The sequence below is a fragment of the Heloderma suspectum genome, chromosome 13 (genome assembly GCF_057233095.1).
Source record: "Heloderma suspectum isolate Gila_16-S chromosome 13, 16-S_ref, whole genome shotgun sequence".
Classification (NCBI taxonomy): Eukaryota; Metazoa; Chordata; class Lepidosauria; order Squamata; family Helodermatidae; genus Heloderma; species Heloderma suspectum.
The window spans coordinates 28483025-28510844 of record NC_139470.1 but is presented as its reverse complement, the minus strand read 5'-3'; the positions used below and the strand labels follow the sequence as shown (position 1 = coordinate 28510844).

The following is a 27820-nucleotide window of genomic DNA, read 5'->3' as shown; positions in this document are numbered from 1 at the left end:
CTTGTGTTTAAGCAGCACCACAGAGGGCGTCTTCGTCAGGCAACGCGGTAGCCGCAGGCGGCAGGACGGCCAGCCAGGCCCCTTCACGCCGGAGCAGCTCCATTGGAGCGCAGCAAGAGCACCGTGTGCGGCGCATGCCTGCCCCATGGGCTCTCTCTGGCCTGCAGTTCCCCACAACCCAGGCAGGCGAGGCCCGGACTGGGGAGGCCAGTAAATCAGACCTGGGGATGGCGGCAGGAATTCCATCGGGCCCCACGGAGAGTGGCTGCAATACACATGGTGGCATGCGGCCCCGAAGGGGCTTTTAGGCCCTCGCGCGGGAACTCTGGAGTTCTCTGCCACAGCATGTAGTCATGGCCACCCGTTGGGGTGGCTGTAAAGGGGACAGACACATTCCTGGAGGAGACGTCCATCAACGGCTAGCAGTCCTGAGGGCCACACGCTACCTCCAGCCCCAGAGGCAGTGAGCCTCTGCGCACCGGCTGCTGGGGAACGTGGGCGGGGGGTGCTGCTGTGCTGCTGGTGGGCCCCCATCGACAGCTGGCTGGCCGCTGTGTGAACAGAGTGCTGGACGGGATGGACCCTGGGTCCGGTCCAGCAGGGCTCTCCCTGCGTTTTTGCCTTGACTATTGCCAGCTGATGTGAAAAGCGGCTGATGCCAACGCGAGAAGGGCAGCGCGTCGCGCGGGCTCCTCCACAGCCCCCCACCTGAACAAGCGCGCACATTCGCCTCCCATGTCCCCCACGGACTCCCCTGCCGCGCGCCAGCCTCGTGCCTCTCGGGCGCACGGACAACGGCCCGCAACGCTGGGCTGCGGCCGAAGCGCGCGGAGGGCGCCAGGCGGGGGCGGCTGTGCTTGAGCGCGTCCGCCAACCTCGCACGGCGGAGGAAGTCCTCCCAGGACGGCGGCGGGAGGCTGTCAGCGCTGGATGCGGGCAGCATGCGACGAGACGCGCGCTGCGGTATCCGGCGGCCGCTGTGCTGCCTTGCGCGCCCGCCGCTCTTCTTCGCCGCGCGTTCCTCGGCGCGCTCTTGCCCCTCGCGCCAAACAACGTTCGCGGGACTTCGCGAAGCTTCTTGAGCGGAACGCCATCCTGCATCGGTGCCGCTCAGTCCCGGGATCTTCCCTCCTCCGCGCGCGCTCCTGGGCACCCTCGACGGCGATGCCAGCGCGGCGGCGGAGCGCGCTACGCGCGCCAGCGGCGACCGCGGACTGCTGCGCAGGTTCGCCCCCCGGAAACATGCGGCGGGCCCCCCCGCCTCGCCCTCCCGTGATTGGCTCCGAGGCCGATCCCCGCGCGTGAAAAGCGCGGCCGCGGGAGGGCAGCGCCACTCGTCCCGCGGCTCCGGGCGTGCGCGCGTGGCGGGCGCAGATGGCACCCGCGCGGCCCCTGCTGCTCCTGGCGGCCGCCCTGGCGCTGCCCCGCGGCTCCGGCGCGTGGAGCGAGGCCGACACCGCCTGCCACACGGTGGCCCAGGGCGAGGACGGCGGCGGCGCGGTGCTCAGCTTCCTGTGGCAGCGCCCCGGCGGGCTGGCGCCGGTGCTGGTGCAGAGCGTCTGGGACGCCGGCGGGAAGCTGCTGGCGTGCGCGCTGCGGGACCAGCCGGCCCACACCCAATGGTACGCCGCGACGTGCGACCAGCGGCAGGCGCTCGTCGTCTCGGCGGCGGAGAAGCAGCGCTTCTTGGCCACTCTGGAGGCGCAGAAGGGCGTCTGCGGGGGGCTCAAGGCCGCCAGGGGGGCTCCGGCGCCGGGGCCCCTGCGGGAGGACGCGGAGGACGAGCGGGACCGACGGGGCGCCTTCATCATGCCCGGGACGCTCTGGTGCGGAGCGGGGAACGCGGCGAGCGACTACTCTCAGCTGGGTAAGTGGGCGCGTCAGAGCGGCGCCCTGCGCGGCAGCGGGGCGCAAGAGCAGCGCCCGCGCCCGGGTGGTGAGGGGGGAAGACGGGGCTCACGCGACGCGGCAGCCCGCGCGCAAGGTTGCGCGCGCGTGGTGCTGAGCTGCGGGTCGCTGCAGAACCGTGGGCGCTGTGTTGCGTGCATCCAGCCGCGCCGCCAGCTCACGGCTCGTTAGCCACAGAAGACCCACCTTTCACAGCAGCGAAGGGACCCATGCCGCAAGAGCACGGGAAGGGCCGTGCTGGACCAGACCAAGAGTCTATCTCGTCCAGCTTTCTGTTCGCACAGTGGCCCACCACCTGCCACGGGAAACCCGCAAGCCGGACCCGAGTGCAGCAGCACCCTCCCGCCCATGTCGCCCAGCAACTGGTGCACATAGGCTCACCGCCCCTGGTCCTGGAGGCGGCACAGAGCCGTCCGGAGTAGAAGCCATTGATAGCCCTTTCCTCCGAGAATTCGTCCAGTCGCCTTTTAAAGCCCTACAAATTGGTGGCCACCGTTACATCTTCTGGAAGTGAATTCCTGTGTGCTGTGTGAAGGAGTATTATTTATTTATTTATTATTAAACTTATTAATCGCCCATCTGGCTGGTCACCCCGCCACTCTGTGCGATGTACAACACACCATAAAACAATTTAAAACAATAAAATTCTACCATAATTTTTTTTTTAAATACCCTAACCCACCCCAAATGCCTGCCTGAACAACTACATTTTTAATGCACGACGGAAGCTCATTAAAGAGGGGGCATGACAGAGTTCCCTAGGGAGGGAGTTCCACAGAGTGGGGGCCACCACAGAAAAGGCCCTCTCCCTTGTCCCCACCAGTCTAGCTGTCCTGGCTGATGGGACAGAGAGAAGGCCATCCGAGGCTGATCTTGTTAAGCGGCCTGTCTGGTGTTGCTGGAGGCGCTCCTTAAGATAGGCTGGGCCAGAACCATATAGGGTTTTAAAGGTCAAAACCAACACCTTGAATTTGGCCTGGAAAACAACTGGTAACCAGTGCAACTCCTTCAGCACTGGAGTGATGTGATCTCGCCGGCGGCTGCCTTTAATCAGGCGAGCCGCCGTGTTCTGTACCAGCTGCAGCTTCCGAACCGTCTTCAAGGGTAACCCCACGTAGAGCGCATTACAGTAGTCTAAACGAGAGGAGCCCAGGGCATGTACTACCGATGGGAGCAGATGGTTGGGAAGGAAGGGGCGCAGCCGCCGTATCAGATGGAGTTGATACAGCGCTGTCCGGCTCACAGCTGACACCTGAGCCTCCATGGACAGCTGGGAGTCCAAAATGACCCCCAGGCTGCGGACCTGGTCTTTCAAGGGTAGCCATACCCCATTCAACACCAGGTCAACATCCCCCAGCCTCCTCTTGTCTCCCACCAAAAGTACCTCCGTCTTGTCAGGGTTCAGCTTCAGCTTATTCCTCCCCATCCAGCCACTCACCGTCTCCAGACATTTGGACAGGGATTCTACGGCCAACCTTGGTGAAGATTGGAATGAGAGGTAGAGCTGCGTGTCATCCGCATATTGATGACACTGCACCCCAAATCTCCTGATGATAGCCCCCAGCGGCTTCACATAGATGTTAAATAGCATCGGGGAGAGGATGGAACCCTGTGGCACCCCACAAGTAAGTGGCCACGGGTCCGAAACCTCCTCTCCCAGTGCTACCCTCTGGTACCTGCCAGAGAGGAAGGACCGGAACCACCGCAATACAGTGTCTCCAATGCCCAACTCCTCCAGGCAGTCCAGGAGGATACCGTGGTCAACGGTATCAAAAGCCGCTGAGAGGTCGAGGAGAACAAGGAAGGAGCATTCACCCCTATCCAGAGCCCTCCTCATATCATCCACCAAGGCGACCAAGGCCGTTTCTGTCCCATGCCCAGGCCTGAAGCCCGACTGAAATGGGTCTAGATAATCAGTTACTTCCAAGTGTGCCTTCAACTGCACCGCCACCACCCGCTCAATCACCTTGCCCAAAAATGGCAGATTTGAGACTGGGCGAAAGTTGTTCAGAACTTGAGGATCCAAGGAGGGCTTCTTTAAGAGCGGTCTTATCACTGCCTCCTTGAGGGCTGATGGCATCACTCCCTCCTCAAGGGAGGCGTTCACCACCGCCTTGATCCCCTCACCCAGCCTCTCTCTGCAGCTCATAATGAGCCAAGATGGGCAAGGATCAAGTAAGCAGGTGGTCGGCCTTACAGATGAAAGCACCTTGTCCACTTCATCAGGAGGAAGAAGCTGGAACCGATCCCACAAAACCGGTTTGCCACAGGCCGCCTCTTGCTCACTAACTGTATCCACAGTGTGCAAAGTAACACACCTAATCTGATCAATTTTATCTGCAAAGTGCCTTGCCAAAGCCTCACAGGAGGCCTTAGAATGCTCCAGTGGTTCCGGAGCCACAGGACCGACCAGGCTCCGGACCACTTGGAACAGCCTCCTGGGGCAGCACTCTGCAGACGCGATGGAGGCAGCATAATATTCCTTTTTTGCTGCCCTCACTGCCACGTGATAGGCTGAAGATACAGCTCTAGCCCGTGTCTGATCGTCTTTGGAGCGAGACTTCCGCCACTGGCGCTCTAGCCGTCTCACCTCCTGTTTCAGAGCTCGTAACCGCGGATTGAACCATGGTGCAGTCCGAGCCCTGTTCAGGGGGAGAGGGCGTTTCGGAGCCACCCGATCTAATGCCCCAGTGATTGCGGCATTCCAGCCACCCACCAGGGTCTCGACCGAGTGGCCGTTGGCATGCCCCAGAGAATCCCCAAGTGCGTTCAGGAATCCATTTGGATCCATAAGACGCCTGGGGCGGACCATTTTAATGGGTCCTCCACCCCTGCGGAGGGGTTGTGGAAGCGAGAAGTCCAACATCACCAGATAGTGATCTGACCATGACAAGGGGGTGGTGGATATACCCCCGACTTCCAGATCACTCCCCGCTTCTCCAGAAACAAACACAAGGTCTAGTGCATGACCGACTACATGGGTGGGCCCAGTTAGAATATGGTGCAGCTCCCAGGAGGCCATGGTCTCCATGAAGTCCCGAGGTGCTCCTGTGAGGATGGCCTCCGAATGTACGTTGAAGTCCCCCAACACCAGTAAGTTAGGGGACTGTACACGCACATCAGAGACCACCTCAAGCACCTCGGCCAGGGAGTCAGTCGTGCAGCGGGGTGGACGGTACACGAGCAGAATCCCCAGACTGCCCTTCGGGCCCAACCTCCAGTACATGCACTCAGCAACCGTGGTCTCCCGGAGAGGGGGTCTGGTGAAGACCAAGGACTCTCGGTAGATAACAGCCACTCCCCCTCCCCGATCCCCAGCCCTCGGCTGCTGTGCATACGAAAATCCGGCTGGACACATGGCTGCAAGGGTTGGAGCAGCAGCCTCGGCCAGCCAGGTCTCCGTAATACATGCCAGGTCTGCACCCTCATCCAGGATCATGTCATGGATGAGGGAGGTTTTCTGGGTAACAGACCTGGCATTGCAGAGCAGCAAACGAAGGCCAGAAGATGGGGTCACGCCTCCCCCAGCCATCCTTTGGCTCTGGCCAGGGCCGGAGCAGGGGACAGATACTACACATCTCTCCCTCGTTCCCCTTACCTGGCATGGCCTGCCCCTAGCGCTCCGCCAGCGCCTGCCGCCCAGCCTCGGTATGTTCTGGCCCCCAACACTCCCCCCACTGCCTCCATCAGGTGGACACATGCCCCCTCGCTCCTGCCTATCAGGCAGGCTACCCACCCCTAAAAACACAACAAAATCCCCCGGAAAAAAAATTAAAAATCCCCTTAAAAATAATGCCAGGCAGGAGTCCACAGGGAAGGCTTGGTGGTGGTGGCGGCGGAGGCAGCAGCAGCAGGCCCAGCAGCAGGCACGCCTCTTCCCCGGTGGTGGTGGTGGTGGTGGTGGTGGCTTCTCCTGCAGGCCCTGGCTCTCCCAGGCCACCTCAGCCAGCCAGCTTATGTAGCCCCTCCAGGGAGGGGCAGGTGGAGCAGCACAACTGGCTCGGTACCTGGGGGCCTGGTCCTGCAGGGACTGGCGGTCTGCCAGGCAGAAGTCCACAGGGAAGGCCTGGTGGTGGTGGCAGCAGCGGCAGCAGCAGGCCCAGTGGCGGCAAGCACGCCTCTTCCCCGGTGTACTTCCCTTTATCTGCTCCCCTTAAGAGGGTTTAAGTTAAGCCTAGCCTGTGCTCTGGAGTCTGTTTCAAATGCCAGGGTGCAGTCCTGGAGTGCAAATGGGAGTGTGGGGACATGCAAAATGCTTTTCCTGTACCACTTTTCCTGCAATGCTGAGTCAATACATATATCAAGGATTATGATTCCCTGGGGAGGCGGTGGGCTCTCCCACACTGGAGGCGTTCAAGACGAGGCTGGACAGCCACCTGTCAGGGATGCTCTGACCTGGATTCCTGCACTGAGCGGGGGGTTGGACTCGATGGCCTTGTGGGCCCCTTCCAGCCCTACTTCTATGATTCTATGATTATTGGGGTGAAGGAGCAGCCAGACTTCGTTCTGAGACGGGGTGGAGTCGATATTGCTTGGATATTGCTCCCTCTGCTCCGGAGACGCTGCGTCTGTGCCAGATATCTCCAGGGTGGACAGCAATCTTGCACCTCAAGATTCGGTAGTTGCTTTGTCAACTGCAGCAATTGCCAAGTGAGACGCAAAACTGCTTAGTGTAGACCAATATGATGGACTCCTTGCTCCCGTGGTGTCCACAATCCGGGGTTGTTTGCTGGCCAGATCACCCCTTCTTTCCCTATTCTGCCCCATGATCATGAACTCGGGAAGCTGCTTAGAAGTCTGAGCATTGGTCCAGGCAGCCCTGTGTCGTTGCTGCACCAGTGGCTGGGGAACATGAGTGGGAGGGTGCTGATCTAGCATGGCTCTTCTTATGTTCTTATGTTCATTGGTCCAGCCAGCCCAGTGTCGTTGCTGCTAGCCTTCAGTAAAGCCTTCCTGCCCACGCTACACAAGATCCTTTTCGCTGGGGACATAAGTGAGGACACCGTACACGTAAAGCATTTCTCTCGGCCACTGAGCTGCAGGTTCTCCCCGAATGTTCTGATACACGTGACTTGGGATTGGGTGGGAGTCGAACTCACAGCTCTACAGCCTTAGGCCAAGCCTAAACAAACGAGGGCTGCACGGAATTACCAGTCAGCATTAAACCTATATTGGCAGCTTATGCATAGAAGCTGTAGGTGGGACACGAGAGAGTTGGAAGGCTGCAGCCATGAGGGTTCCTGCACCAAACCCATTCCTGTCTGATCCTGTAATGCTCACTGCCACTTCCACATCCAGCCTTTGTGTGGTCATCTGGTGCCATCTGGGTGGGGGCAGTAGTCCTCAGCCTGATCCTGACCCCTTCTGTTACAGGGACTGAGAAGGACACAGACATGTGCTGTCGAGACCATGACCACTGTAGCGATACAATGGCCGCCCTGGAATATAAGCACGGGATGCGCAATTATCGCCCGCATACTGTCTCTCACTGCGATTGTGATAACCAGTGAGTAGAGCGTGGTGGGACCTTCTCATAGTTTGTTGATCTATCTAGATAGTAATGCCCAAATATAGGTCCCAGATGTTGTTGCACTACAAGTCCAATAATACCAGCCAGGATGGCCAGTGGTTGGGGATAATGGGAGTTATAGTCCAACAACATTTGGGGACCTAAGGTTGGGAAACACTTATCTAGGTGATCTAGGTGTATGGTTCACACTTTAGGGTGCGAGAAGCCAGATTCTGACCCTGGATGAGGCCTCTCGGGGCGGGGGGTGAGGCCATTGCACGGTGGTAGCGGCACTGCCAAAGGGCCCAGCTCCAGTCTGTGACATTGCCAGTTAAAGGGATCTCTGTTCACTTGTCTGGGGAAGACCTCTGCTCAAGATCAGTTTTAGAGCCGCTGTCAGTCAAATACCGGCTAGATGGACTAAAGGTCAGAGCCTGGAGCGTTTTGAGCTGTTTTGTATGAAGGCATCTGCATTGGCTGTGTAGGGAGAGACAGGGAATAACTGCTGGACTCAGAAGGCCAAACATGGAAGGTTCTTCCTTCCCCAGCAGCTCTTCTAGTCTTTTGGCCTCCCTGCTTTAAAGCCCCCCCCAGACACCACATGTCATTGGCAAATTTGCTGTGCCACCTCACGAGAGGACCCTAGCCCAAGCTTGCTCCCTTCATCCTAAATACTTACTTTATCTGCTCCGGTGGAACCTGTTTAGGCCAAGGTAGACAATCCAAGAAAGACATGATCAGATTTCATATGTCTCCAGTTTGTTGTTTAAAAAAACAAAAAACAAGAAACAGGGCAAGTTATGGAGCGGGATCGGGACCACAGGAAGAGGGGACTAACTCACCCTGCATGTCAAAGTCCCAATTAAAGCCCCCCCCCCAAGCCATTCTTTGCTTCTTCACAGCTTGCAGTGTCCCTTGTGCAAATTTTGTGACTGAAAGCGCAAACAGACATGACTGTGAAAGAAGCTGCAGGCTGTCTCAGTTAGCTCCAGAGACGTTATTTCACCAGGGGAAGATGCTTGGAAAACATGGCATGCTTCCAGACTTCAAAGACAACCAAAGTTGCCTGTGTAAAGGGCTTGTACTGTAGCTTTGTCAGCTACCTGTTACAATGGTTGGACTAGGCAAGCACAGTGAGCTCTTGGATCTTTCCGCATGTCTGAACTGAAGGAAGGACTGTTGCCTGGATTAGCCCTTTCTTCTCTGATGGTGCTGTATGAGCCTTCAGATGGATGCTATGGGCAGCTGCCTTTATTACATGTGGGTGTTTCAGATGAGGGATGTTAGTTGGTTCCCCGGGTTGGGGAAGCTGCCGTCTGCCAGGCGCATAATCATTGCCTCGTTGCAGTGAAATACTGAACTATCAGGCTTAGGAAACATTGGGGCCTGAAATATTGGGCTTGGTATGGGGATCCCCAGCTCAGATTCCCGTGTGAAAGTGGTATTCCATGGGCAGGGGGCTTTGAGCCATCCCCGCTCAGCCTGACCTGCTTTTCAGCTCTGCCGTGAGGCCAAACCACACCACTCTGAGATCCTTGGAGATGGGTGGAACACAGCATCGGAATAAAGCCTCCAGCAGTCTTGAGAGGGAGGCTAGCCCGTGATGACGTGACTTGCAAGAATGCTTCCGGGCTACGCAGGAGTCTGTCCCCCGGCCTCTGAGGGCTCCAGGTTCTCTGCAGCTGCCTGCCCCCACCCCGCAGCTAATATGCTTCCTCCGGCTCTCTTCGCAGGTTCAGGAGCTGCCTGATGAATGTCAAAGACCGCACTGCTGACCTAGTTGGCATGACCTACTTCACCGTGCTGAAAATCTCGTGCTTTGAGCTGGAGGAGGGCGAGGGCTGCGTGGATTGGAACTTCTGGCAACAGTGAGTGATCGGCCTCCATGGGCTTTTCTGGCTTTCCCCTAGATGGTGGCACATGAGGCCAGCTCAGCCCGGTAGGCACTCCAGGTGGCTGCCTGGGCACCATGAAAAGGGCACATTCCCCACCCTGAATAGTCCTGTTAGCCCTTGCTTGACAGATGTGGGAGCAGAGGGTTAAAAGGCAAGTGGAGCACCTGGTCTTATCCTCCTTCCCTTAGTAGGTGTACAAAGAGTGAGATCATGCCTGTGGCTAAATTGGTTTCTGCGGCCCCATATCAAGCCCAAGCTGAAACACAGAGTGGCGAGGGCAGGAAGCGCAGCCAGAAGAAACGGAAGTGACTGGGACAAACCCACCTGGACGTAGCTGGGCAGAGGGGCCGCCTCGGTGAGTGAAACACTGTCACGTGTCGAATCCATAGACACATCAGGTACAGACACCAAGGTGGTGATCCATTGGTTAGGCAAAATGGGATCATCTGGTTCCTTATTCCATTCCTGCTTAACACCCTGTATATCATATTTATTCACCAACTGTAAGTATTTATAGACATGGATCATAGGTTGCTTTGCCTGACCAGCTCAACAAGTGCTTCCAATAACAAGGGAGATGCTGAAGCTGTAAAAGTGACGAAGTTAAACCTGGATGCTGGCAAATGCTGCATTTGCAAGAACTGCCATTCAGCCGTAGCTGACAAATCATATTTAACACGCAGGGTAGAAAATGACAAAAACTCACTACCAGCACCCACCTGTCGATCGAAAGTGAAAATTGCCTTATCTGACCATATCCACCACAAAAACATTTTTTTTACCAATTAGGTCTGGATGGCCCCATTAAGTCAATTTAACATGAGGAAATGGCTCAAAATGTAATTGACATGACATTGTATGCCACACATCTCTAGCAACCCTAATTTTTGGAGCAATCCTATCCATTCTAGTACGCCTAGAACTGAATACCATCCATTTAGAGAGAGGACACGGACAAGAAAATTCCACAACTTGTGAAGGGAGAAAGTCCAATGTAAATGGAAAAGACCAACATGTCTACATTAATTAACAAGATAGGCCAAAAATTCCTGCAATAGATACGATCCCTGCCAGACTTAAGTATCACAGTAATATAGGCATCATTTCATGAAGAAGGGAGGGAGCTGGATTCAAACATACCATTATAAAGATGATGCAGTTTGGAAATAACATCTTGGAAAACGTTTCATACCTTTCAATTGGAAACCAATGCAAGCCAGGTGATGTCCCAGTACTCATACTCCTAACTGCTTTCATAATTTCCTCCATATGCAAGGAAGCTGAAAGAAATTGCCATTATGAAGAACCTAGACATGGAAGATCAACATGAGAAGAAAAAAGCATCCGGGTCCTGCTCTGATATTTCACTACTCGTACTATACAAATTAGAATAAAGCGTTTAGAAATTGTAAATTGATGTCTGCAGGAGTGGCGAATATTACTTTCCTTTTTAATAGCTGAAATAGATACTCTGTGCTTTTGCTGCTTGAGATGATTTGTCAGAATCTTACCTGGATGCTCACCATTTTCCCAACCTGTTGTGAACAGGTTAAGGCTTCCTGCTGTCAGAGAATACTATTCAACTCATCCTTAATATTCGGCGAGTCCTGATAAAGTTGGGGGCTGGGCAAGCATCTAACTGGGTTAAAAGAAGTTTCAACTTGTTGTTCAGAGCTACTTGTTGCATTGTTTTGATTTTTTATAATGAGATACATAGGCAATTATTTGGCCCAGTATAAAAGTTTTACAGGCCTCCCACTCATTGACGCAAGAGCCAGCTGTACCTTCACTAATGTTGAAATACTCAAGTAACTCAGCGGAGATCTGTGATTTGAACAGCTCGTCATTAGGATCAGAAATGTTAAGGCACCGCAGACCAGGGGACCTGAGCAAGTCTGAAAACTGCACCTTCAAGCAAATTCAGGTGTGGTCTGAAACTACCAGCAAAACTATTTAGAAGCATTAATTTGGTGTGACTTTTTCACACATTGCATAGTTAAGCTATGGAATTTGCCTCCACAAAATGCAGTGATGGCCATCAATTTGGATGCCTTTAAAAGGGGATTGGACAAACTCATGGAGGATAAAACACTGAATGGATACTAGTCCTGATGGCTCTGTGCTACTTCCAGTATCAGAGGCTGTGTGCCTGTGTATACCAGTTGCTGGGAAGCTTTGGTGGGAGGGTGCTGCTGCACTCATGTCCTGCCTGTGGGTTTCCCGTGGCAGCTGGTTGGCCACTGTATGAACAGAATGCTGGACCAGATGGACCTTTGTGTGATCCAGCATGGCTCATCTTATGTTCTTAAAATTGTAGAAACCCAAAAATAATCTAACCGAAAACGTTTCTGATGGATGGGTGAAATAAAAGTGTAGTTTCTCTCATCAGGATGCAAAATTCACCAAGCATCGATAAAAAAAAAAAAATGAATTCAACCATAGAGGTCTGAAATATAGATCTCACCACAGTTTGCCTCCTGGGAGCAGAAGTATTCCTGCCCAACAGTGGATCTAAACCCTCATTAAAGTCCCCACCCACAATCAAATAGTCATAAGCAGTATCAGTCAATTTACTAAAATACACATCAATCATAACGACAGCCTTATCGAGACATTTCCCAACCAGAATCAAAAAGCTGCTGTCAACCACCTGTTGAACTGGGAAAAAAGTCACTTGTGGATTAAAACAGCAACCCCTTTAAACTGCGTAGAAGTATCCGTTACCTAGACTTCCCCGATGCAATCCTTCCTCAAACTATGTTTGTCTGCTGCTATCAAATGGGATTCTTGTTAAATATACACACAAACATGTAGGTAAGTGTTGAGTGCTTTTAACTTAGAGAGGAAATGGACGTTGTCCGTCAGAATCAATAACCACCTGTTGAACTGGGAAAGAAATCACTTGTATCTGTTACTTAGACCTCCCCAACTCAATCCATTCTCAAAGTATGTTCGCCTGCTGCCACCAAATGGGATTCTTGTTACCCACACACACACCTGCATTGAGTGCTTTGAACTTAAAGAGGACTCTCTTCTGCTTGTTAAATTCCACAGTCCCTTAACATTCCATGAGATCACATTAAACATAAAAAGAAAAGAAAAAAGCGAAATACGCATTTTGCTCATCTCCCAACATACAGCAATTTTACCAGTTTTACACAACTTACCCACATTTAAGTGATACATCATATAAATCATGGAATTAATACATTGCAATCCAAAAAATTCAAGAACATTCAAACTAATATTTATTCTGCTAAAATTTACAAATCAAAAATAAAGAATAAAACAACTGTATTGGAAATAAAATAATAAACAAACCAGGTTTCCTTCATAATACCTAGATTCCCCACCAAAAGGAAACCCAAAAGGTACAATAAAGAGGATGAAAGAAGACAAAAAGAAAACAAAAAGAAAAGACAATAAAAGAAAGTCTGTCTTCCAGCAAGAGGGGCAAAGTGATTGCCGCAGCCAAACCTCACTCACAATTATTAAATTCATATATTCATCTTGAGATAAAAGGGTATTTTAGGAGATATTTTAATCTGCTTGTTAGCATATATAATATTAAGTATTTATGAAAAGTATATAAAAGGGAGAAGAAGAGGAAAAACAGAAACAGAAAGAAGAAACTGAAACAAAATGAAACATGGTCAAATGTCCAGGACATTATCTACTTAGAAAACATAAGCTTTCTTCACAACAAGCTTTTATCCTGTGATGGAGATTGCTCCTTCACGGAGGTCTGAGGGTTCTTTACATGACGCCGTGAACCTCCAGGGCGTCCCCTGCACTAAACGCCCTTTGTTCCGTTTTTAAATAGATCGCAGATCATGAGCTGTCAAATTACCTCACTGTGTTCCGCTTGAGTTCCCTCCCTGAAATGAGGAAAAGTGGGAAGAAGAGGAGCGAGATCAATGAAAGATATGGAAGACTCAGATATGGGGGAAAAGGAAGGACATGAATAAGGGAGTCATTGTGATCTTGCATTTAAAACAGAAGCAGAAAGCTGCATTTTAAATGCAGGCTTTTAGGCTGGTGTAGAGATGCTTGTAGACATTAGTGAGCAGCCCAGGGCCAACTGCTAAAGGCCCAGTTCAACTTCTGAGGTAGCTGAGGAGGTGGCTGAAGAGTCCACGGTACAAATGTCTCTGAGAAAAGACTCGGCTGCTGCAGGAGACTGGTATTTTTTTAATTGATGTTCTTACGCCATGCAAAAACCAGCAGGATGCTGGATATGACAGTGCAGACCCAGCTCTCTAGCCAAGGATCTTGCCTTAATCAGCTTGTCAGCTGTGAGCCGGACAGCGCTGTATCAACTCCATCTGATACGGCGGCTGCGCCCCTTCCTTCCCAACCATCTGCTCCCATCGGTAGTACATGCCCTGGTCTCCTCTCGTTTGGACTACTGTAATGCGCTCTACGTGGGGTTACCCTTGAAGACAGTTCGGAAGCTGCAGCTGGTACAGAACGCAGCGGCTCGCCTGATTAAAGGCAGCCGCCGGCGAGATCACATCACTCCAGTGCTGAAGGAGTTGCACTGGTTACCAGTTGTTTTCCGGGCCACATTCAAGGTGTTGGTTTTGACCTTTAAAACCCTATATGGTTCCGGCCCAGCCTATCTTAAGGAGCGCCTCCAGCAGCACCGGACAGGCCGCTTAACAAGATCAGCCTCGGATGGCCTTCTCTCTGTCCCATCAGCCAGGACAGCTAGACTGGTGGGGACGAGGGAGAGGGCCTTCTCTGTGGTGGCCCCCACTCTGTGGAACTCCCTTCCTAGGGAACTCCGTCATGCCCCCTCTTTAATGAGCTTCCGTCGTGCATTAAAAACGTGGTTGTTCAGGCAGGCATTTGGGGGGGGCTAGGGTATTTAAAAAAAAAAATTTATGGTAAAATTTTATTGTTTTAAATTGTTTTATGGTGGGTTGTACATCGCCCAGAGTGGCTGCGTGACCAGTCAGATGGGCGATTAATAAATTTAATAAATTAATAAATTGCCTTCCCCAATCTGAGACCTCCTCGGTGTAGTCTGGATAAAGCATATTCTCATCGTTGCCAGAATCCCATGAAGCTCTCCTCCCTGTCTGGCTGTACGAAGTAGATATTCTTTAGTTGAAGGCCTTAAAAACTTTACAGTAACACACCAGGAACACAATGGGCTAGTTCAGTATCAAGCTGAAGTTCTGGTAGCAACGCCAATAACTTGTGCAGCAAGGTTTCCGTCAACTCTGCCCAACCAACCTGCACAGACTGTTTCCAAAGCCCAAGGACACACAGATTAGCTCTGGGAAAAGGTTCCCAGATGAAAGACACAGGTACATAAAAGATGCCAGATAAAAGACACAAGACGCTGTGAGAAGGTGCCACGGTTGTCTCGTGACAACAGTCCCCCACTTCTGATTCCATCTGTTGAAGACGGACATCAATAGAATGGACAGATGCCTGGAGAGATCTAATAGAATCCTGGATCAGCTGCAGTTGCTCAAGCTGCTTAGACTCCTGTGATCACTGTGATGGCAGATTTTTCAGCAAGGCAAGGATCCCCTTTGGAAACTTTAGCTGGAGGAGTTGGCAGAATTCCCGAGCCTTTCTTTGCTTTTGGTGTAGCCATGATCAAATTCACCACCCCACCCACAAAAGCACAGCAAGCAGATGTATAAATAAAACTAATACGACAGCCTTGTTCAATATCAAGCTGAAACTCTGGTAGCAATGCCAATAATTCACACAGTAATGTATCCTTAAACTCTGCTACACCTGTGTAGACTCTTCCCAAAGCCCAAGGACACGCAAGTTAGCTGTCCCAGTAAAGGTTTCCAGTTAAAAGACACAAGTACATATTACACGGTGAGAAGCTGCCACTGTTCTCTCGTGAGCTGTAGCCCACTCCTCCAGCGTAGTAACTTTTGATTCCATTTGTTGAAGACAGATACTGACAGCATCAAGAGATCCCTGGAGAGATTTAATAGAATCCTAGGTCAGCTGCATTTGCTCGAGTTGCTTAGACTGCTGAGATAACCGTGATGACATATTTTTCTGCAAGGCAACAATATCTCCCCCTTCAGGATCCACTTTGGAAAGTTTATCCGGAGGAGTCAGTGGAATTCCTGACCCTTTCTTTGGCTTTGGTGTAAAACTCACCCCCTCCCAAAAGCACAGCAAGTGGATGTATAAATAAAATGAATACAAGGCTAAAGCAAAATGCCCAGATAAGACAACACTTTTGAGTAGTAATCAGGATTTTAAAAGCTGAAAATCTGGGGAGGCAAAATCTGATCACCTCGCCATCTTAACTAGAAATCTGTGCTGTCCTGATGTTGTGGACGTCAACTCCCATCAGCCTCAGCCAACATGGGCAATGGTCAGGATCTCTGGGAGTTGTAGTCCAAAACGTGTGGAGGCCACCAGGTTGGGGCATTTAGTGCCACAAAATGTGACAACGGCCACTGGCTTAGATCCCTTTAAAAGGGGTTTGCAGTCCAGCAAATCTGGAGAACATAACCTTTGGGAAGGCTGCTGTACACACAGAGGCAGTATACCTTAGGGACGTTGTTACATTAAGCAGTATGTATTACAAACAAACAACTTGTGAACATCGGATGCTGGTCGCTCTCATGCCCAGCGCCTGGGCTGGACTAGACACGAGCCTTGGTCTGGCTCGGAGGGCAAGGGGGTTGCCCTGTGCAGGCCTTTGACTTCCTCTGGGGTCCCGGATGCTCCCCATTTCCTGCTTTCAACAGCTGGGAACTGTGGGCCAACACAGCTGGGGGGCCACAGCTGGGGGAAGGCTGGCGCATACTGACCAGCAGCAATGGCTCTCCGGTTCCAGGCAGGCGTCTTTCCCAGCTCTGCCTGGAGATGCTGGGCATGCGCTCTGCCCCGCGCCACAGCCTTTCCCCTTGTCTTTGCGTATTCTGCCAGCAGGGATACTGAAGAGCAAGATCTGATGTGGGCTGGATGAGCCATTTTTGGCAGAATGACAGACAGACAGACAGATGATGCTAGTTTGATTCTGAGCCACCTTCTTCCTACAGGCTGGCCTGGTTCCTGCGAAGGACTAATGGTCCCAATGAGGGAGAAGGGGAAGTCCTGTCTGACTACGTCTCCGCCTCCTGTTTTGTCCTGCAAGCTGTTGCACGTTGCATGGAGGGAGAGGAGGAGCAGCTCAGGTGAGTAGGATGGCTATGCCTGGAAGTGGCAGGGCAGAGGGTGAGCGTCCAGCAGGAAAGGGAGGCTGCAGGCGGGACATCTCAAGCAGGGGTGGGCGACTTGTGTCCTCCAGATGCTGTGCCTTACAGCTTGCATCATCCCTCGCTCCATCATCATAGTTGTGCTGGCTAGGGCTGATGGGAGTTGTAGGCCAAGACATTCGGAGGCCACAAGTTGTCCAGCTCTGGTCTCGAGGCATGTGGGGGAAATGGTGGAGATTACTTGGTGCTCTCCCTGTCCCGGCCAACAGAATGGGCAGAACCTCTCCGCTGCAATAGCTGAATGGTACAGAGCTCCCTGACTGGGCTTTAAGGTCCGACACCCACCCACCAACCCGGCTTCCCTTTAAAAGGATTCGCTGACTCGGTGCCCTGCTGGAAATGCAGTGTTCCCTTCTTGCCTCAAGATGGTGGCGCCAGGGAAGCAGCGAAGAAACTAAACACATTTATAGGCATGGTCGAGAATTTCACTTGTGTGTTTGCAGAACAGCCAAGCACGCCCCATTCGCAACTTTGAATGCGAACACAAGCAGAAACAGTCTTCTCTGAAAATGTCTGCAAATTTTTGAACATGCACTTGCATTCAAACATTATGCAAATTTCAAAGAGAAAAGCATTTTGAAATTGTGCAGTTAAAAATGCCCAATTTCACACTTTGTGGGGAAAGTTGGGCAACGCTGAGAAATACTCACATTTTGGTGCAATGTTCCTTTTTGCGCAGATACAACAGTGATCGCAAGCGATTGCAGAAACGAAAGGAGAGACAAGCATCGAGTTGACGCTTGGAGAATCTGGGCAGGTCGGATTGCGACGCCGTCTGGTGGGTGGGGGAACACATGTTACCCCCCCTTGCTCCAAATAGCGGTCACACTGCTGTGTGTGTTTTTTCCTCCCTCAGTTGCACCGATGTTGGCAGAGCCATCCTGGGCCCAGCACCTCATCAACTGGTCGATGCACAAGGCACTGGGCGCCTGCTCCAAAGTGAAGCGCCAGGAATGGATGCCCCTGGGCAGGCCCGTCTGGCTGCTTGACACATGTGTGCAGCTGAAGCAGGCCGCTGTGGGTGCTAGGCCCCGCTGAGCCCAGGGCAGCCTCTTTCCATGTGGCACAGGGGTGGCGAAGCCCCAGGACAGATCACAGCCACGCCCGGCCCGGGACAGATTGAACAAAGAGGGCTAAGCGAGTGGACCCTGACCCACAGTACGGGCCCTGGCGTGATTTGGGTGTTTATTTTTATTCCGATTTATATACTGCTTTCCACAGGCAGTTGACCTGTTTCTCAGACCCATGACCCACCCGGCCATCCTGCCTCCATCTTGCCAGGTTTCAAGCTCAATGTATTGGCCCTGGTCCAACCCCCCACAGCATCCAAGCATGTTGTGAAAAATAGGGCTGGCTGTCATCTCCACACCAGACACCTCGCTCCAGATACCCAGATGACTGCTTCCACCGGCTTCTCATACAGTTGTTGAATAGCACTGGCCATAAAATAGTGCCCTGCGGTACCCCACAGGACATGTGCCAGGGGGCGGAGGCGCACTCCCCTGACACCGCTCTCCGAGACTGACCCCTTAGGAAGGAGCGGAAGCACAAAGTAGAGAACCTGGCTGTGCTTCTCTGCTGGAGGGTTTTGTCCGTGGCATTACTGGGCATAGCTGGGAGGGGAGAACAAAGGTCATAGGGGAGTTCAGACCATCTCGGGGCGAAAGAAGCCATTGTGGCTTCTTCCCCCACACGTGCCACGTGCACAACAGCCGTTTGCATAAGTACCAGTGATGCAACACAGGTTGCCATGTTGTTCCAAGCCAATGCGGTGCACAGCAGGGGTGGCTTCTTACCCACGCCACAACCCCTACTACAAGCCATGGGTTGTGGCGTGGGTAAGAAGCCACCCTGGCTGCACACAGCACCGTGTTCAGACAACACGGCAACCTGCACTGCATCATGGGTAATTATGCAAACCGCTGTCATCCATGTGGCAGGTGCTGGGGCAGGGGAAGACGCCACACAAGGGCATCATTCCAGGTAAGCCCACCTGGGAACATGTGGGACAGCTCTTTTGAGCTGCACCCCAGATCTTTTGAGCTGCCCTAATGCTATTTGTTTTACATTTTCCCATTGACTTGCATTGGAAAATAGAAAGGGCCGTAATATTCTTAGTTTGTATGATAAATACATGAAATTTGGAGAACTTATAGCCCCCATGGAGCTGATTGAACCTGCCCAATTTCAGACAGGTCCAGTAGCTTTTTTTGCCAGCTATGCATAAGGTTTCCTTTTCTCAAAGACCTAAACAAAAATTGAAACTGTCACACCACACAGGAGATCAGAGATCCTAATCAGAAAGTATTTAAGGTGACCATTAGGAGGTCACTATCCCTAATCTCTGATGTGTGTGTGTGTGGGGGGGGGGTTAGGTGAAAAAAACCCTCTCCCCCCCTCCTTTTCTGCTCTCACACACCCACTGTTGGGAGCTTGCTTGCAATGAAATTTTGAAGAGGGAGACGGAAGGTAAAAAAGAGCTCCATGTGAAATACTGGTATGTCACACAGCGTCTGATTTTACTGCCCCGAACTGGAAACTTTGGCTTCTGCAGAAGTTTAGTAGCTTCAGTTCAGCAAAGGATCCAATCAGCCTCCACAAACTTCTTTCTCCATCTCCACTTTAATTTCTCCTAAATAGCTGTAGGTCTCAGATAATCCCAAAGGGAGGGTTAGGACTATGTGGCGTCATGATCGAGGAACTGCTGAGGCTTTTAAATAGGTTCTACAGTTTTGTTTTGTTTTAAAAGCTAGAAAAAGCCCTCAGCCACCTCACCTCATAAAGTTAATTTAAGTACATGCAATCCTTACAAACCCTCTACAGCCTCTTAAATTCCTCTGCAAGGAGCCACTTTGCTTAGGGAATTCCCCCCCCCCTGCACATTTCTAATAACTATTCTTCTTTTCTTCTTCCCTCCCATATCCTGTTCTTTCTTTCTCTTCTCTATTCCACCCATAGCATATCGCGGGGAATTCTTAAAGCAAATTGTCTTTGGTGGGCAAGAGAAGTTCTGAACTGTATTTGACTTCATACAAACAGACCAGAGGGTTTGTTTTTCTCCTTCTCCTCACTCAGGTCTTTGAGAAAATTGGGTTCACATGGTTGCAGAGAGACAAATCTGGGGCTGTTTTCTTTGTCAGTTGCCATTATCCAGCAATAGGAAGGGCTGTAGCTCAGTGGCAGAGCACATGCTGGGCATGCAGAAAGTCCCAGGTTCAATCCCCAGCATCTCCAGGTAGGGCTACGAAGGAATCCTGCTTGAACCTCTGCTGCCAGTCACTGTCAACAATACTGGGCTAGATGGACCCAGGGTCTGGCTCAGTATAAGGCAGCTTCCTGTGTTCCTATGAACAGAAAGCTTTAATAAAAACAGGAGTTTGAGGTTTGTTTTTTTAAGTGGAAGGGAAATAAACACTGCTCATTTATACAATCCTATGTATGCCTACTCAGAAGCCCCAGTATGTTTCATGAGGCTTTCCCTCAGGCAAGTGTGCATAGGATTGCAGCACAAGCTACTTTTGCAGCGGGGTTTGCACCCTCACGTTCTGCATGTTTACTCAGAAATAAGTCCCGAGTTGTGAGCATGGTACTGCGGGCTTAATACAGTGCCCACCCAATTCCAGTCCAATGAATTGACTACCCTTTCAGCTCAGTCCTGTGCATGTTTTGTCATTTGTGTTCTTTCATTTTGCATGAACTCTAGCTTCAGTGGTAAGGGAAAGGCACTTAGTAGGTGCTCAGAGCTTCTCAATAACTTAGCCCTAGTTTTGAAAACAGACTCATTGGCTGAATCCTGGTGAAGTCCTGGCACAAATGAAGTTATGGGGAGGAAGATACAATGAGAGCTTGTGCATAACAAGGAGGAGGTAGAGAGGAGTTGCCCAAGACAAGACACCTGTTTTTATGAAGAGTTGCTGAAGGATGGTAGGATGAGGAGGGGTGGTTGCATGGAGGGGAATAGAATTGGTAGGGGGAGAATGTAAGTGCTCAGTGGTGAAAGGAAAGCATTCTGCATATGCTCAGGGGCACTCTATATTTAAGAACATAAGAAGAGCCGTGCTGCATCAGACCTAGGTCCATCTAGTCCAGCATTCTGTTCACACAGTGGCCAACCAGATGCCCATGGGAAACCCACAAGCGGGACATAAGTGCAATACCATCTTCGCTCCCATGTTCCCCTGCTTCTAACGTTGGTGAAATGTAAATAAATTCTAGTAATTCTAAATTTGCATGCATGTATATCCTTCTGCAACTCTGCAGGTTTCTTGCCTGGGGGACACCTCTAATGACCTATGCATTTTCATACAAATTTACCCAAAAACTATTGGGGAAGGGGGAAGGGAAGGAAAGGAAATCCCTCCCTCCCCCAAATTGGAGAACTCCCCTTCCACATGAACTGCTGCACCTATCCTTCTGAAACTTTGCTGGTTTCTTACTTAGGGACAACTCTAGGCTGTCCGTAATTTTCAGAACAATGGTCCACCAGGAAGATAGGGAGATAAGTATGTCCTCTTTTGGAGACTTCAAAATGTCAAGGCCACCTTGCACAAAAACCCCTGTGGCTATCATTCTGAAATTTGGCAGACATGATCTCCTCTGATTGGGCAATGAATCCTGCAATTTTTATCCAATTCTTCCAAGGAATAAAAATGTTATTGGCAGTTCACTTTAAAAGAAAATCAAAATATATACCCCGCACCTATTTTTTTCTGATATTGGGCAGGTGTAACCCCCTTCTCCTATGCCTGAAATTATCGTCAAGTTCTTACCAAGAGGAAAAAGTTACTTTTTTTCTAATTTCCAGTGGTGGTCAACAGGAAGCATAAAGACATGTTTTTCCAAACCTTGACTCAGGCTTGGTGCTGAGCTGAAGTGATCCAACTACAAATTGGCCCGAGCAGAAGCAGGATATTTTCCAAAATGCTGAATAGGGGTCTGAGTTGAAGTGGGGTCGGGGTGGAGTCAATGCACACTTCTTATGTATGTATGTAATCTATACACACACGCAAGCACACGACATGCGCACACCACGCACGCGCACACACACACATGAGGTGCACTTAGACTCATATATTATATATATATGTGCACAAATCTGTGTTATGGGCCTGTGCCCCAGATCTCTTAAGAACCTAGCAATGCCCGTGACACCACAATGGCTTCTTTCAGCCCCTGATCATGCGAACCCAGTCATGGTCTCCAGTGGCAGCCCATTCACGCTCTCCATCTGCTCCTGAAGCTCAACCTAGAGCAAAAGTCAAGAACACCCCAGGCCAAGGCTGCTATCTCCAGGCCTGTTTCCTTGAAAGACACTGGCCTTGCCTCATGGGGGGCGGGGGGCAGCATAAGATCCAAAGAGTTGCATGTCTTTCATCAGTGCCTAGCCCTTTGAGAATCTGGGGCTTGTTCGTCTCTGCCAGAAGCCTAGCCAAGGTCTGGAGACACTCTTCTGCTCAGGTGGAAAACATCTGCCAGGCTGTTTTATTTAGTTTTAAGGTGTTTAAGGGTAGAATCCTATCAAGATAGTCAGCCACCTCTGAACGTGGAGCAGTCGACTATCCAGTGCGGGGTGGGCAGAGCACAGAGGGGATCCTCTCCTCTACGCCCCGGCCGCCCTGCATTTCAGCTGCACACCCGATTTTGGCTATCTAGATGGGGACATCAGAGCGGGAGGAGGGAGGCTGGATGGCGCATAAGAAGCATCATAATGACACTTCCATGGTCTCCCCCCCTCCTCGCCCCCGGGAACGCCTCCTTCTCACCTGCTCCACACTGTGCTTCTGAGCACGGAGTTGGGGAAGAACTGTGCCGCCTATGAGGGGGCGGTGGAGGGGGCAGGGAGCATGGTTTCTGGGAACCAAGCTCGTAGCTCCGGCCTCAGTTCCCAGAAACCAAAAAATTCTGTGGAGTCTAGCCACTGTCTAACGCCATAGGATTGCTCTCTAAACTGCCCTTCATCCATCCACAAGATTGTTTTTGATGTATACAACATAAAAAAGCCAACATAAAACCCATATGGACACATTAGAAAGCAAATTAAGCAACAACTGCCCTTTCCACGCTCCAGACATTTAAATCATGAGCCTTGTGTGGCTTCTTTGATGACGAGTGAGACGTGTGCGTTGATGGAAGCGCCTTCCACACTTCAGGCCTTTCCATGGTTTCCCAGTTGTGTGGATTCTGGGGTGTGAAATAGGTTTTCCCCACTGACAGAAGCTCTTCCCATTCGTTGTCCTCCAGTGGTTGGGGGCCTCCCTCCAGAGACCTTGCCTGTGCCCCGTTCAAATCTCAAAGGCAGGACCGAGAGACTGTGGTAACAGCTTCATGTTCGATTGCGAACGAGAAGTGGAAATGTTACCGCCAGTAGAAGGCAGTAACGGGGCCCTTTTTTCTGGCCATGTTTCACCATAAAACAGGAGGAAGGGGAGGGTCCCCCCTGTTTGGTGTAACTCTTTGGTGAACAGGAGCTGCACAAGCGTTTGTTGTTAAGGCGTGTACAGAAAAATGTCACAGGGGATTGTGCCCCTGATGCAGGTATGTCTTGCACGGAGCCCCGCATAATGGCACCTAAAATCTGAGGTGCCATCTGAGGTACAGGGGGTAGGGCCTTCACAGTAGTGGCACCCAGCCTGTTGAATTGTCTCCTGGGAGACTCTTGCTCTACTCAGAATCTCTCTGTCTCTTACTCTTGCGGTGACAAGTTAAAACAGCACCATTTGGATGGGCATTTGTTGGGGGGGATGCTCCTCAAAGTAAACTGCAGTGGTTTATGAGTTGTTTTCTTTTTCACTGATACAGTATGGCTGCTGGCCTTATGTGATGTTTATGCTGCCTTATTTAATTTTTCTAGAGTGAAATAATAGCCAGTGACTGCCGCAACGGTTCTGTTTGGGACGGAAACAGTGGGGGAATCAATGGTTTAATACTTTAAAAAAAAAAAATGCTGCCACTTCAACATGTCTTGGGGTGCCTCTTGTTGGGAATATTGCAACCTCATCTGCAAGTTATGAGAAGGGGGCAGTGTTTGCTGTTAGCTAGTTAATGCATGGTGATTTGGGGCATAGTAAGCCTTAGGATCTCTACGACCTACAGTGTGGCTTCCTGTCCTCCCTTTCCTTCCCCACCCCCCACCCCTCTGCCTTCCTCCATTGCTGGAAGCACATGGCTTGCTCACCCTTGTAACAGAACACAAAATGGGCCGAACAAATTCTTTTTGAAACCCTACACTGTACCTGCATTTATATGCAAGAATACTTGTGAGAAAACTCTTTTTTCTTTGTTCACTAAAGAAAATTGTGGCTTCTTTTTGTTCTGAAATAGCCTTTGGCCATTTCTACATGAAGCATTTATTGCACGCTTGTGACTGGCCCCTCATGGAAGTTTGCAGGCCCTTTACATGACATCATCAATCTCCAGGACATCTCCCATAGTTTTTCCCAGTTATCCCACCTTAAAGAAGATTGGAGATAAGCAGGAATATTTTTAAAACCTGCCATTTCCTTAGGGCGTAGTGTCGGCGTAGCACTATAATTCTGCCACTAGATGGTGCTGTTTCATTGAAAACTATGGAAAGACTAGGGAGAAAGGGCATTTTCAATTCCACATCACGTCGTCTAAAGGAGCCAATCCTAATTGCGCCATGGAAACGGAAGCAAAGCGCTCCAGTGGGGCTGTGGGATTTTCCGCTAATGTAGAGACACCCTTTGTGTGCATGTGGGACTGGTGAACGCTCGTTCTGTTTTGCCTTTTTGTTCTTCCTCTGCGAACTGCCTTTCTAACCAGAGGCAGCAATACAACATGACCCCACCACTTCTGCCCCTCTGCCGCTGGCAGGCAGAGACGCAGTGGGGAGAGCTGCTGGTTTCAAGCAGGGTGGTCCCCCAGGAACAGATTGGGGCCTTTCCTCATGGCAGAAGGGCGAGGAGGATTGATTGATTGATTGTATTTATTTATGCCCCGCCTTTTTCCCAGTACTGGGAGGATTGTCCTTGCAGAGGCCATGGAGGCTGAGAGGGGTGCTAAAGGTGGGGCAGGGGCAAGCTAAGCCCCAGGACAAGTCGTGGCAGGCATGGCTTGGCTTAATCTTCTGTCAAGCAGGTAGGGTGGTCGTGGGAGCAGAGAGCCCAGCTGCAGTCCTGAGCAGAATACACTAAGGAGCCTTCCCCAACCAGGCACCTTCAGCCATGCTGCTGGAGGATGATGGGAGTTGTACTCCCACACATCTGAGGGCACTGGATTGGGGAATGCTGGGCTAAGGCATCTGTCCTCTCACCCATGTTCAGCATCCTCCCTGCAAAGAAGTGTCCCCGACACCTCGAGATGTCCTGTTTCAGTAGCAGGTGCGAACACAGCTGTGGCAAGCAACCACACTGCAAGAACGTTTTCCAGTGTAGGCAGCAGCAGGGTGCAGGATAAGCCGTCACCAACGCTAGCGCCAAACCCACCTGTAATATTATTATTCCTGTTGTTGTTGTTATTTACATTTCTATACTGCCCAATAGCCAAAGCTCTCTGGGCAGTTTACAACGATTTAAAACATTATACAGTATAGAGAGGTTAAAAGCTATTTACATAAAAACACACAAACAGACACAAGAGAACATATATCTAAAACAACTTCAAGCAAGCAATCTCAAGCAATCAACCATAACCATTGGTTACAGTTGCTTGACAATCCAGGATTGATTAAAACTTGTCATATGCTGCCAAATACCTGGAAGAAAAGTCTTAACCTGGCACCAAAAAGATAACAATGTTGGCACCAGGTAGGCCTCATCAGGGAGATCACTCCATAATTGGTGGGCCACCACCGAGAAGGCCCTCTCCCTTGTTGCTGTCATCCAAGCTTCCCTCGGAGTAGGCAGCCAGAAGAGGACCTTCAATGCAGAGTGTAGTGTACGGGTAGGTTCATGTCAGGAGAGGTGCTACATCAGGTATTGTGGTCCCAAGCCATGTAAGGCTTTATAGGTTAAAACCAGCACCTTGAATCGGACTCGGAAACATACAGGCAACTAGCGTGAGAGGGCCAGAGTCGGTCTTATATGTTTGGACTTTCTGGTACCTGTTATCCATCTGGCTGCTGCATTTTGCATACACTGCAGCTTCTCAACCACCTTCAAAGGCAGCCCCACGTAGAGTGCATTGCAGTACTCTAACTTGGAGATTAGCAGAGCATAGACAACTGAAGCCAGGTTATCCCTGTCCAGATAGGGCGTTGCTGGGCCACCAACCAGACTAGGTAGAAGGCACTCCGTGCCACTGAGGCCACCTGAGCCTCACGTGACAAAGATGGCTCCAGGAGGAACCCCAAGCTACGAACCTGCTCCTTCAGGGGGAGTGCAACCCCATCCAGAACAGGTTGAGCACCTGCCATCCGGTCAGAAGAACCACCTGCCAACAGCATCTCAGTCTTGTCTGGATTGAGCTTCAGTTTATTAGCCCTCATCCAGTCTATTGTTGCAGCCGGGGACCAATTTAGCGCATCCACAGCCTCACATGAAGAAGATGAAAAGGAGAAATAGAGCTGTGTGTCATCGGCATACTGATGACAATGGACTCCAAATCTCCGGATGACGGCACTCAATGGTTTCATGTAGATGTTGAACAGCATGGGGGACAAAGCTGACCCCTGCAGAACCCTATATTGGACAATCCACGGGACCAAGCAGTGTTCCTCACGCACCACCTTCTGGAGCTGGTCCTCCAGGTAGCAGCGAAACCACCACAGTGCAGTGCCTCCTACTCCCAACTCAGAGAATCATCCCAGAAGGATGCCATGGTCAATGGTATCGAAAGCCACTGAGAGTTCAAGGAGAATCAACAAGGTCACACTCCCCCATCTCTCTCCCGACATAGGTCATCACACAGGGCGACCGAGGCTGTGTCCGTGCCCAAACCTGGCCTGAACCCCGACTGAAATGGATCCAGATAATTGGTCTCAAACAAGAGTGTCTGGAGCTGGTTGGCAACCACCCACTCAAGAACCTTGCCCAGGAGAGGAACATTTGCCACCGGCCTAAAATAATTAAGATTTTCTAGGTCCAGGGAAGGTTTCTTCAGGAGTGGTCTCACCACCACCTCCTTGAGGAGGCCCAGGCCACCCCCTCTCGCAAGGAGGCATTAATCACCTCCCTGGCCCAGCCAGCTATTCCTTCCCTGCCAGTTTTTATCAGCCAAGAGGGGCAAGGATCCAGTACAGAAGTGGCTGCATGAACCAGTCCAAGCACCCTGTCAACATCCTCGAGCGGTACCAACTGAAACTCATCCAGGAGAACAGGGCCAGGCTGGGCTCTGGATACCTCGCCGGATTCACCTGCTCTAAAACCGCAGTCTAAGTCCTGGTGGAGGCAAGAGATTTTATCCTGGAAGGCCTAGCAAATGCATTACAGCGGGCCTCAGAGGGGACTACAGTGTCCTTAGGGTGGCATGTAATGGCCCCCAGATGAGGGGGGCCTGGAATGTTTTCATTCAAAGATTTTGTGGGGCTAAGCAGGCTGAGCAGCACTGCCAACGTCTGCTTTCAAAAACTCCACTAGCCTGGAACGCTTCTTTTACCCTGAAGGGAATAACATTTCCCCCCCAAAAAAAAAACCTCACAAAAGGAGGAAATACCCGAAGGAACAATACCCCCACCTCTGAGCACGTGCAAAGTGCTTTCCTCCTTCTTAAGGCAACTGTGAGAATTGGGGGCTTTCCTGGGGAAAGAGTAACTCTCTTTCACTGTAGGCACTTAAGTGGCACTTTCTGTTCAGGAATTCCAGCAGGACCCTGGAATGCTTTCAAAGGCTGCACAATAGACAGGGATGTAACAGGAGCAGCTTTTCCCAGCACCAGTCTGGTAAGATGCGGAAAGAGACACGTCTCACATTCCTACAGATCATGCAGCTTTTAAAAGGCACAGAAGCCCTGCCATAAGAAGGTAGCCATCCTATTTCAATTGCTCATTGGAATTGCGCGCTGCAGGGGATGGATGAAACTGGTGGATCAGCCGCAAGTGGGAGGTATGTTTTTCCCTGTAATGTTGGACTAGGCAAGCAGGCGCATTTGCCCCAGCCGGGAGGTCTAGGGGAGAGTTGACGGCCAAGATCCCCTGTGCCCTTCTGTTATCTGCAGAATATGCTCAAACTCTGAGCAGGCAGGAGTCCCTGATGTGAGGACAGCATTGGCACAGACGATCAGCCGTTGTTGCCTGTCCCCGAGGGCCAAGGACACAGGCGGCAGCGTCCTTTCACTGGATCAACAGAAATGTTGCATTGGGG

At 51.2% G+C, this 27820-nt stretch overlaps 2 protein-coding genes across 4 annotated transcripts; both read left to right on the top strand.

The window, feature by feature from the left end:
• The first annotated feature begins 1332 nt into the window (after nt 1-1332).
• Nucleotides 1333-11726, top strand: LOC146336269 (group 3 secretory phospholipase A2-like). Of its 2 annotated transcripts, none has more exons than XM_084819543.1 (5): nt 1333-1867; nt 7282-7414; nt 9151-9285; nt 9504-9667; nt 10589-11726. In XM_084819543.1, the coding sequence occupies exons 1-4, from the start codon at nt 1375-1377 to the stop codon at nt 9619-9621; spliced, it is 879 nt and encodes a 292-aa protein (XP_084675669.1). In that variant the 5' UTR covers nt 1333-1374; the 3' UTR covers nt 9622-9667; nt 10589-11726. The 2 variants fall into 2 exon arrangements, with proteins under 2 accessions (XP_084675669.1, XP_084675668.1); XM_084819542.1 differs by having other exon boundaries at nt 9501-9667.
• A 4626-nt stretch (nt 11727-16352) lies between these two features.
• LOC146336268 (uncharacterized) lies at nt 16353-20784 on the top strand. 2 transcript variants are annotated; one of them, XR_014785718.1, is made up of 4 exons: nt 16353-16481; nt 17242-17319; nt 17419-18346; nt 18406-20784. XR_014785718.1 is itself a non-coding variant. In XM_084819541.1 (3 exons), the coding sequence occupies exons 1-3, from the start codon at nt 16373-16375 to the stop codon at nt 17598-17600; spliced, it is 369 nt and encodes a 122-aa protein (XP_084675667.1). In that variant the 5' UTR covers nt 16353-16372; the 3' UTR covers nt 17601-20784. The 2 variants fall into 2 exon arrangements, 1 of the variants encoding a protein (XP_084675667.1); XM_084819541.1 differs by having other exon boundaries at nt 17419-20784.
• Nucleotides 20785-27820: the final 7036 nt, after the last annotated feature.